Source organism: Serinus canaria, chromosome 1, assembly GCF_022539315.1.
Source record: "Serinus canaria isolate serCan28SL12 chromosome 1, serCan2020, whole genome shotgun sequence".
Classification (NCBI taxonomy): Eukaryota; Metazoa; Chordata; class Aves; order Passeriformes; family Fringillidae; genus Serinus; species Serinus canaria.
In genome coordinates, this window is record NC_066313.1 from 66,804,971 (window position 1) to 66,815,557 (window position 10,587).

The following is a 10,587-nucleotide window of genomic DNA, read 5'->3' on the forward strand; positions in this document are numbered from 1 at the left end:
CTGTCCTCATTCATTACTAAGCCAGGGTACAGAAAAAAAAGCAGAAAGTAATGAAAAGAGACCCAAACCAAACGTAGCATCATCATCACCAACAGTTTCGCCTTCCGGGTTTGTTGGTCGGTTTTGTTTTCCTTCGGAAAGTTGTGACTTAGGTTTCTCGGTTTGTGGCTGTTGCTGTCACGGTATTTATTGGTGTGTGTGTCTGTGTGTGTTTACGCTTTAAGTTGCTCTTTCTCCCGCTTTCTCTCGGGGGGCTGGGGGGCAGAGAGAGAAGAGGGCCGCAGAAGTGACCCCCCTGGGCTTCTAGAGCGTTTTTACCTCCTCTCTCCTCCTTCTTCTCGTTGGTGTCCCGGTGTCTTTTTTGTTTTAATAATTGATAGCGCACCCCCGGACGCGCACGCCCCCCCCTCTCCCCGAGTAGTTCGCATTTAATTTCTACATCGTCCCTTGGTCCCCAGGAGCCTCCCACGGAGTCTCAGGCGACGGTGGCGGTGCGTGGGCGTCCCCCGCGGCCCCGGCCCGACCCCCCCGGTGCCCCCGATGCCGGGGCCGCCCCTCCCGCCCGCCCCTAGTAGGTGGCGGAAAATTTCATCCGTTTCTGCTTCTGTCTCTGGTTGCAAAACCAAACCCGCACCACGTTCTTTTTGAGGTCCAATTTCTCGGCGATGGCGGCGATCTTCTCGGAGGAGGGCCGGGGCTGGACGGCGAAGTACGCCTCCAGCGAGCGCTTCTCCGGGGCGGCGATGGAAGTCCGCTTGCGCTTCTTCTCGCCCCCATTGAAGAGCTCGGGCTTGTTCATTTTTTCCCGCTGGGCGCCCTCAGCCTCCTCCAGCCAGGCCTGCAGGATGGGCTTGAGGGCGATCATGTTGTTGTGGGAGAGGGTGAGGGACTCGAAGCGGCAGATGGTGCTCTGGCTGAGGGAGCCCACGCCCGGGATCTTCAGGTTGGCCAGCGCCGAGCCCACGTCGGCCTGGGTCACCCCCAGCTTGATGCGGCGCTGCTTGAAGCGCTCGGCGAAGGCCTCCAGCTCCCGCGGGTCCGTGTCTGAGTCGCAGATGGAGGCCAGGCCGGCCGCCCCCACCACCGCCGCCGCCGAGGCCACCTGCCCCGCGGCGCCGTGGTGCGCGGCCACCAGCCCCGGGTGCGGCAGCCCCGACGGCATGTTCATGGCGGCCGGGTGCGAGAGGTGGCCCAGGCCGTGCATGTGCGAGTGCGGGTGGGCCGACGTGGAGATGAGGCCGCCGCCGCCCCCGCCGCTGCCGCCGCCGCCCCCGCCGCCGCCGGCCCCGCCGCCGCCGCCGCCCGCCCCGTCGTGGCCGCCGCCGCCGCCGCCTCCGCCGCCGCCTCCGCCGGGCATGAGCGCAAGGGAGGGGGAGGTGATGTGGTCCAGGAGGTCGCCGGGCTCCAGCGCCTGGTGATGGTGGTGGTGGTGGTGGTGGTGGTGCGCCAGGGGCACGGTGGAGGTGGAGGTGCAGGGCACGCTGTTCATGGTGTGGTACGTGGCGTCGGGCTTGAACGGGTGGCTCTTGCCCTGCGAGACGGCGATGTCGACGGCGGCCAGAGCCTCGGCCCGCGCCAGCAGGGTCTCATCGAGGCTGGCAAAGATATTGCTCTGCAGCTGCAGGAGACACAAAACAGCGGGGTGCGGGGAGAGGAGAGGAGGGCAAGGGGGCAGAGAGGGGGCAAAGTGCGGAGGGGGAAGGGGACGGGCGGGAGACAGCGTGGGGTTGCAGGAGCGCCGTGGAAAAGGAGGGGGGAAGTCGAGGGAGGGGAGAGAGAGGTGGGCAAAGTTAGGGTGACGGCCGGGAAGGCGGCAGTAGGATCAGCGTGTAAAGGAGTACGGGATCGGGGGGAAGAGTGGTACAGCAGGCGACAACCCGGGGAAGTGAGGGGAAACAGGGACGGGGTGGAATAAGGGGGGGATGGGAGGGGAAGGAAGCAAGAAGAGGGAGCAAAAGAGGAAAAGAAGCAAAGAGTAGAAGGGTAAGGAAGCAAGGGGAATCGGGAAAGGAGAGAAGGAAGGAATGAAAGGAACAAATAAATTAATAAATTAAAAGGGGGGAGAAATGAAACGAAAGGAGAAGAGAAAGGAAGAGAAGAAATGGATCTGTAACTCTCAGCTGGGGAATTGTGTCAAACACAAGAGCACATAAAACGCATTCCTTTTCTGAGGCCGAGTCATAAAAATTAATACAGAAAGTGGATGAAGTCGGAGACTCGTGTGAACACCGCTTTCAAAAAAGATCACAGGCGCTCAGATGATTGCAGAGGAAGACATGAAAAAAACATTAAGCGCCGCTTGTCAAAATGTGCCTCGCAGCGGTTTTTTTATTAATGCACATACACATACATGCAGTATACAGAGAGAGAGAGAGAAAGAAAGAAAGAAAAGTGTGTGCTTGTAAGGGAGAGAAAGAAAGAAGAGAACTGCAGCTGTCTGTCCCTTACCGGTGGAGTTGGTAGACATGCTCTTCTTATTGCTTCCGAGCTGGAGTGTAGAGAGGGGTATTTGTGCTCAGGTAGGGTGGGATGCATGGCAAAATGAGGCTGTTTGCTGTTCATGGACATCATCTTGAAGGCTTGGCATGTAAATCCACAAACACTCCTAAAGTCGGGGGAAAAGTGCTCTCCGGGCTCTCTCCTCCCGCCGGGGGAAGCCGCTGACAGCGGCGGGTGGCGGTGGCGGAGTCGGTGGTGGCGGCGGTGCCGCAGCGGACCCTGCCCCCGCCGCTGCCGAGGTGGCCGAGGCTGGGCTGGGTAGGCGAGCGGGCGGCAAGGCTCCCTCCGGCCCCCGCCGTCTCCCTCGCTCCCTCCCTCACTCAGTTCTCTGCCTGCCGCTGCCCGGCGCCGGGCGCGCTGCGCTGCGCTCTGCCCGCACCTGAGCCCCGCATCCCGTGGCTACCGCCGGGCGGGCTCTCGCGAGAGCGCGGCGGCTCCGGCTTTGACAGACATCAGCTGTCTCCCCCCCTTCCTCCTCCTCCTCCTCCTCCTCCTCCTTCTTTTCCTCCTCCTCCTTCTTTTCCTCCTCCTCCTCCTTTTCCTCCCGCCGCCCCCGGTCCTTGCCTCCCCGCGCCTTGTTGCATCTCCCGCAGCCCTCGCCCGTCTCACCGGGGCGGCGGCGGCGGGGCCACTCTTATACCGAGCGGCACCGAGCACCGGGCGGCTGCGGCACCTGTGGCTGCCACACGTGCGCGCTGCGCGGCCGCCAGCGCGGCCCGGGGCGCCCCGATGGGGCGGGGATGGGCGGGGTGCGGGGCTGGGCGCCCCTTCCCTGCCGTCGGAGCTGCGCCGGGAACTGGCCCGGCCCTCGGCACTGGAGCACAAAGGTGCTCTGCCCCTCCGCGCAGCGGAGCTCTGCCAGAAAAAGGGGCGCCCTCCGGCCGCTCCCCACTCCTGCCGCGAATTCTACACCGGCTCCTGGACAAGACGGGCGGCGGCAGACATTTTTTTGAACCACTCGGAAGCTATTGTTTTCCCTGTAATTTAATTTTCCCCCACCCCGTGTAGTTTTATTGCACCTATTGATGTGCCAGGCGCCGCGGGTGACAGCCGCTGCGCCCACGCGGGGCGTGCGTGTGCGTGTGCGCGCTGCACGGGCAGCGCCGCGGAAGAGTTGGGGCTGGGCAGCATCTCCTCCTGCTGCCCAGCCCCACTCCTGCTCCCCGGGAAAACCAAGTTGGCGTGGCCTGAAGCAAAAAAACAAGCACCAACGCACGCTGGCGTTGGGGTCGGGCCGGTGTTGCGTGTCGTGGCTGTTCGGGCGTGTTGTCTTTCTTTCGTTATTGTCTTTCGGTCTGTGCGTTCTTTCTTCTTCGTGGGCGGGCGGGCGTTCTTTCTTTTTGTTCTTTCTTTCTTTCTTCTTTGCGTTCGTTCTTTCTTTTCGTCTTCTTTCTGTCTTCTTTTTCTTTCGCTTTCTGTCTTTCTCTTCTCTTCTTTCCTTCTTTCTTCTGTCCTTCTTTCCTTCTTGCTCTATCTTCTTTCTTTCTTCTTTCTTTCTTTCTCTCTTCTTTCTCTCTTTCTTCTCTTTCTTTCTTTCTTTCTTTCTTCTTTCTTCTTTCTTTCTTTCTCTCTCTCTCTCTCTCTCTCTTTCTCTCTCTTCTCTCTCTTTCTCTCTCTTTTCTCTCTTTCTCTCTCTTGTCTCTCTCTTTCTCCTCTATTCTCTCTCTTTCCCTCTCTCTTTTCTCTCTCTTATTTCCCTCCCTTTTCTGTGGTTATCCTTAGAAACTCTTGCCTTTGAATCAAACAGCTAAAGAGTGACCCTGTTGGTATTATGAGTGATTTAGGATTTCTGTCCCGTTTTAGAGTAAATTCTATTTTTTTCTTGTAGTTGCTTTATGAAGTCGGAGGCAAAACTACGGAAGGAGCCAAATTGCTACTGCGCCTGTGAGATTAGTTCGAATCCTTAGCGAACGGCCCAAGGTGAATCCCGTCTGTCCCTTGGGGCACGCTGGAGCCGTCCCTCGGGGACCGATCAGATGCTGCCTCTCTTGTTTCGGCAGGGCTGCAGGCAAGCAGGCAACGAGGAGAGGATGCGGGGTGTTTGGATCAGGGATGTGACAGCCAGGGAGTGCATCGGAATTGTTCCGTTTCTCCTGAGCGCCTCTTATTTATGCGCATAAACATAGCCGAAAGGTCACGCAGGAAAACACACACGCGCACACAACAGCACATACCACAACCCCAAGTGAAGACACATTTGTCTTCATAAGCCTTTCCCTCGCTCCCTAGCCAGTCCAGGAGGAAGGAGGGAGCGTCTGCCAATTACTTGTGCGAGAGGGAGCCAGGTCTCCATCCATTACCGTGTCCCCTGGGGTCGCGAAATGCAACTTCATCTCTGAAGGGGAGTGAACTTGAAACTGGGATTGGGCTCTCCTTATTTATCGAAATCATTGTATCAGAATCCACAAATCATACTTTATGTGGATTTATTGACCTTTTTTTTCTTTTCTTTTTTTTTTAGCCATGAGGTATTCTAGATACTTCTCAGCTACCATCCATTGTAAAGAAAAACCCTCCTGGGAAAGGGATGGGGAGTAAATAAGTGGGAGACATCACGGTTTTTGTCCAAAGCTGCTGAAAAGCGCCCAGCTCCTGAAGCAAGGCCCGAGTCGAGCAGGATGCCGTTCCCGACTATGGCGAGATCCAGCCCAGAGCCGCGGTGCTCCTGGGCTGAGCTCGGTGGGGCAGGGGGGCGGATTACCAGGATCACTTCCTTGTCCCGTGGAGGAATGCGAGGGATGCTGCTCCGTTTGGGATGCATGGGTGCTTATCAGTGTGCCTCTGGCAAACCCCACTCTCCAGGATGCTGTCAGACCAAGTTCATCAGGTTTCCCGAAGGAAAACGCTGAGAGAAGGGAAAATTGTGCAAGCGGTGGCAAAGGCAGCAGAGGAGAGGGCTTCCAGGCTAAGCGGTGACCTGCCCTCCTGCCCGCATACCACCGGGCGCTTGCTTTGCCTCTGCTGCCGGGTCTTTAACTTCTGGGCTGCCAGGGGCTGGGTCGGGGACGCGAGGGCACGCAGGGAGTGTAGACAGCCAGGGCAGGCAGCCACCAGAGGAAGTGCAACATACGGCTATGGCAGGTGCTGCTGGGCGAGACCTTCTCCTTGGCTGGAGGAGCATCAACCCCCATCAGTACTTTTAAAACGACCTCTTCTGTTCACTGGCTTATTTTTAAGGCCAGAAAGGCAGAGAATTCAGCCTTTCTCCCACCTCCACCCCCAGCGTTAGCCGAGGGCTGAGGACATTTAGGAGTTCTAAGGGTCCCACCTCCGAGGTGTCTTCTGAACCCTGGGGGGTGGGCGCGCCGTCTCTGCAGCTTGCGATATGCGATATCCTACTGGACTCTCTTTGGGGGAAGCAGTCCCTCTCGGCTGGAGACACACCCCCTGTCAGGCACTCCTCGCTCCATCACTGAAACTGCCCGGGTCGCGGCCGGAGGTGACGGCGTGAGGGGGAGCGAAGCCTCCCGACCCCGGGGAGGAGGCGGGCTGCGGCTGCCGGCTCCTGGGGCGGCTGCTGCCGGCCCCCGCCCGCTCCCCGCTGCGTCCCCGGAGGCAGATGCCTCCTTAGGGAGTTGCAGCCGAGTCTTCCCTCTGTCTGGTCTTTCAGGAGAGGGGAGGACAACAGGGGGTTTTGTGGAGCACAGTTTGGTCTGTCACTTATCAAGTCCCGGAGGAAAAACTTTTCTTCTCAGTCTTTGGGACTTTTTTTTTTTTTTTTTTTTTTTCCTCAAGAGCTAAAGCTCTAACTTGAGGCTAACTTTTAAAGCAACGCTAAAAATTGCTGCCTGACTGTAACTCCCGCTACTGAGGTGCTGCAGCCGGTCTCGGCGCCGCCGCTGCCCTGCTGTTTGCTTGGCCGCACCGAGTGCAGGGACTGCTGCCCCAGGGGGTTCCCGGGGCCCGCCGAGAGTCTGCACCCCTTGTCACCAGCCCCCGGTAGCCCCCCTCTCCCCTCTGCACACTGCCAGATTCCCGGGCAGACGGCTTGAACCAGGCTCAGAATGGCGCGGGCCTGGTAATAGATTTTATTTTAATGTTCGCTGTTGTTTCTATTCCTCGTGGGTACGCCCAGCCTCATGAATACTGATGGCAATAAACTCGCAGGCTTTGAGGAGAGAGTTCATTGGCGACACGACCATGCTGTAGCCCCACGTTTATGGCCCGAGATGCTCAATAAAGCAAGGGAAACACGCATATATATATATTTACTTGTGTCCCGTAGTTTTCTCCGGCTTCAAATGCAAGAAATAGGCAGAATTCCTTAATTGACTGAACTGCCTATCTCGAGAAAGCAATAAAGTAACCCCTTATTCCCACAGTGAAACGATTTATAAATTAATTACTGTAACCCATTGTATTTGATTTCTCTTTTTAGGATTCCCCAAAGATGAATATACTAAAGCTTATGATATTAACTATTAACGTCTGATCATAGTTTGCTATATATCCCGACTTAAAAAAATAGCTAATGTGGATCTCACTGCTCACTCTAAACCCTCTGTATATTTTCATTTCAGCAAATGTTAGCTTTACACTTTGCAGTCGCGATATTTGTCCTACTCTGAGTGTCACTGGGAGCACTGAGACAAAACCTACAGTACATGTGTTATTTGGTGAAGTTCACAGAAAGTCAATATCCCATTTAAAGTAAAAGCTATTTTCCCTTTAAATGATCAAAATTAACCTTCAGAAGAAAAAACCAAAACGTACAACAAAACACAACCAACCCTTGGGTGAATGCACAAAAAGTATTTCCTTGTCCTAATGAGGACTTTCCTTACATCAGCAAAGACCTGCTAATTACTAATGTACAAGCCGCAATAATTGCTTTTGTAGCCAAAGTGTAGAATGTTGTCATATTAAAAATTGAAACGCTTGATGGTGATTTAAGTCCCAAGGTAGTTCACAACGTCCCCTTTCGGGAAAGGGCGGAGACCGGAGCGGCTAGAGAGAGGTCCGGTGGAAAACACTGCAGGTCCTGTTGGTAGTAAAGTTTCTCGCTCTTTCTTTCAAGTGGTGCGGAGGAATTAAAAAGCGCACCGAGAAGCCAAAACATCAGAGAAACATCAGCAAAACATCCCAGAAACATCCCTGCTCCCTTGCAGCCCCGCTTCGTGGGCAAACCGCTGCTGGCTTTCACCCGTGTCCACGATCCCTCGCGCTGCACGGACGCCACGTTTCGGCGGGGTAGCCTGAAAACGCAGCTTTCCTTCCCCCGAGGGCACGAAGAGCGCTCCGAGGGGACAGGGCTCGGTGGCCAGCCGCGTCTCACCTCGCCCCGGGGGCCGCTCGGCTGCCCGAACGGGGAGCGGAGGGCTGGGCTCCCCCTGCCCCCCAGCGCGAATCAAAGCACCTTCCGAGGGGCTGGGAAGTAGTTGCCTTGTCATGTAACACATTGCCCTGATTTATTATAAAATTTTAACGAAATCATGCATATTTTAACAGCCTTTAATCACTGCATGAAAATTTAATTCATGAACTGTAGCGCGTTTAAATAAATGAAGTGTTAATTCATTAGGATTAATTAATTTGTTAAAGGATTGTGTGCAAGGTTAAGGTGGAAGAAAAACTCTTTGTTGGTTTCAAGTCTTAATCACCGCGTTTTGTTAACAGTGAAGGTGGGAAAAAAAACCGCAATGAGGGTTTGTGTGGGGCGGGGGAGCCCGGAGAGGACAGCACCGGGAAGGAGCGAGCCCGCTGCCCACGGACACGGAACATCTCCGCCTCCCCCGGCCTTTTTTCCTAGCTGGAGAGCGTAATCCTGGCTGAGCAGGTGGAGGTCGAGACCCTGGTGGGAAGGGATGGGGCAGGCGCATCCCCACGACCCCCTCTGGGCAGGGCATACGGGCTCCGTGCCGCTTTCCTGGCAGGCAGCCAGAGCCAACACTTCTCTCCCCAAAATTTGGGGACAGCTCTAAGGCGGCCAGGATAAAAAGCACCCCCGACCCCGTTTTCTGTGAGAGTCGGGTGGCCTCGGAGCCGCCCAGCCCTGGGGCTAGTCCGTACTGCTTTCCCAGGCATGCTGCCAAGGGGAGAGTGACTCGGGAAAGGGACAGGGACTCTTCTCATCCCGTCTCTAGGCTCCCCAGGCACTTTGTGCTGGCTTGGAATAGGCACCCGATGGTCCCAGGAGCAGCTGGGCTACTTGTCTTAGCTTCCCTGAAAACTAGCACCCACACAGCCCGTAAGAGCTTTAGGGAGGAGATAATGCTTTCTACTTAAAGAAAAGCTGAGAAAACCAGGAATACTCAGCTTCATTTGTTCTGCATCCCGGTTTCACTCTCCTACTCTCTCTCACCACATTCACAGCTGTCAAAGCACACACAGGCTTTCTCCTATGGCAGCTGTGCTTTCCCCTCCACCCTTCAAATAATGAAGATGGCTTTTCCTGCTAGGACTGAGGGACACTGAGGCAGTACCTCAATGCTGGGCCACAAAGGCAGGACAGCCAGGCCACCCCTTTAGGCCAGGCCTGACAAGCAGGTGGCTTGTCACAGCAGTAGAGGACTGCTGCAAGGGATCAAGATGCAGGAAGGGCCGGAGCTGAATTAGCAGCCAGAGGGGCAATCCTTGGAATAACCACAACCCTCCATATTCAGTTACCTCAGAGCTGCTTTTCCCTGGTTCAAACCTGGGAAGGAAAAAGCATAGAAGCCTTAGTCCATTTACATGGGGATGCTTTTATGCCAAAAAGTAGCAAGGAAGGAGTGTCCACAGTTTGCAAAACTTGAACCATAACCACAGCACAATAGAGGTGTGTAAGGACTTTATTTCAAGCCTACAGTTGCTGGGAGTCAGAGGCATGTCTTGGATGCTGTGCAAAAATTAGGATCAGACTCAGTTTAAACTGCCTTGGAAGGGCATTATTGGATGAGGGAAAAATGTGAGAAAGGAAGGTTGAAGGATGAGAGACCAAGTTAGCACACCTTGTACTGCATATAGAAACTGTGCATTGTCCCTCTTGCTCCCTTTTTAAAGGCTCTTAAAGAAGAGACAGTAGAGCACATTTAAAGCCAAACATAGCCCAAGTCAGTCTGGTGCTCGTAGGCAGAGCTACTCTGGTAGCCTCTCACCTGAGGAAGCAAAACCAAGCAGAAATGGACTCTCACAAGGCCTATAGGGAATGGTGGATAAGCAGGTCACTTGCCAGACTTTGTGTAGGTAAAACTGAGGATAACTAAGTAAAAACTTGATCTCAGCACTCCTGCTTTTACAAATAACCCAAAAGATTTCACTAACAACAAACTTAGGCTGGTAGCAAACTCACTTCCCTGAGCTACTTAAAGTCCTGGAGAGCATTCTCATGTGTTAAAATCTGCAAATTGCCTTGTATTTAGCACAGTAGGTATTACTAGATAATTAATTTTATGAGGTATTACATATCATTAGACATCATAGATGTCTTCTGCACATCACTTGGAAATGTCTATTGTCTCAATAAAAATTCTAATAGTAAAGTAGTAGATCTTGTGTATTCCAGTTCTACATTACTACATAACTAGGTAACTACCATGAAAAATTAACAGCAATGAGCTCTAGTTTAGGCCAGTTTATCAAGTGCAGAAGATTAGGCAACGAAGGCATTGACAGAACACAGCCCGGAGGACTGAAACTCCATGTTCAGCTAAGAAATTGATACTTGAAGAAACCCCAGTTTCTTACATTTAGTTAAATTTACATTTACATTTAGTTAAAATTTTGGAGTTGATATTGCACTACCAAATTTTAAGACAAGAGGAATGCAACCTTTTTAACCTTAGGCTTAGCTCTTCTATCCATTCAAGCTACAAGACAGGTATGGTCAAAACATCTGTATCGAAAAGCAATCCTGTATGTGGTGTTCCTGCTAAAAGGATGAGTAACATGAAAAAAACTCCTTTATTCTAGTTTGATTTCAGGCATGACACCAGTTGTATTCATGCCTCTGTAACTGGAAGTGAAATGTAAAAAATCAGAGTGTAAAAATGAAGCCCATAAATTCACTCCCCCCACACCACAATGAAACAAACCCACAACACACAGCACCTACTGTGTGTTTGTGATTGCTCTGCAACACAAGGATGTTTAAATAAAGTGTTTGTCTCT

General features: G+C 53.6%; 1 protein-coding gene across 3 annotated transcripts; it reads right to left on the reverse strand.

Annotated features, from left to right (window-relative positions):
- Positions 1-568: 568 nt before the first annotated feature.
- POU4F1 (POU class 4 homeobox 1) lies at positions 569-2,571 on the reverse strand. Of its 3 annotated transcripts, none has more exons than XM_050972454.1 (3): positions 2,449-2,571; positions 1,357-1,618; positions 569-1,263 (listed from the first exon to the last, which is right to left on the reverse strand). In XM_050972454.1, the coding sequence occupies exons 1-3, from the start codon at positions 2,569-2,571 to the stop codon at positions 569-571; spliced, it is 1,080 nt and encodes a 359-aa protein (XP_050828411.1). The 3 variants fall into 3 exon arrangements, with proteins under 3 accessions (XP_050828411.1, XP_050828420.1, XP_030090722.2); XM_050972463.1 differs by having other exon boundaries at positions 569-1,256; positions 1,356-1,618; XM_030234862.2 differs by having other exon boundaries at positions 569-1,618.
- Positions 2,572-10,587: the final 8,016 nt, after the last annotated feature.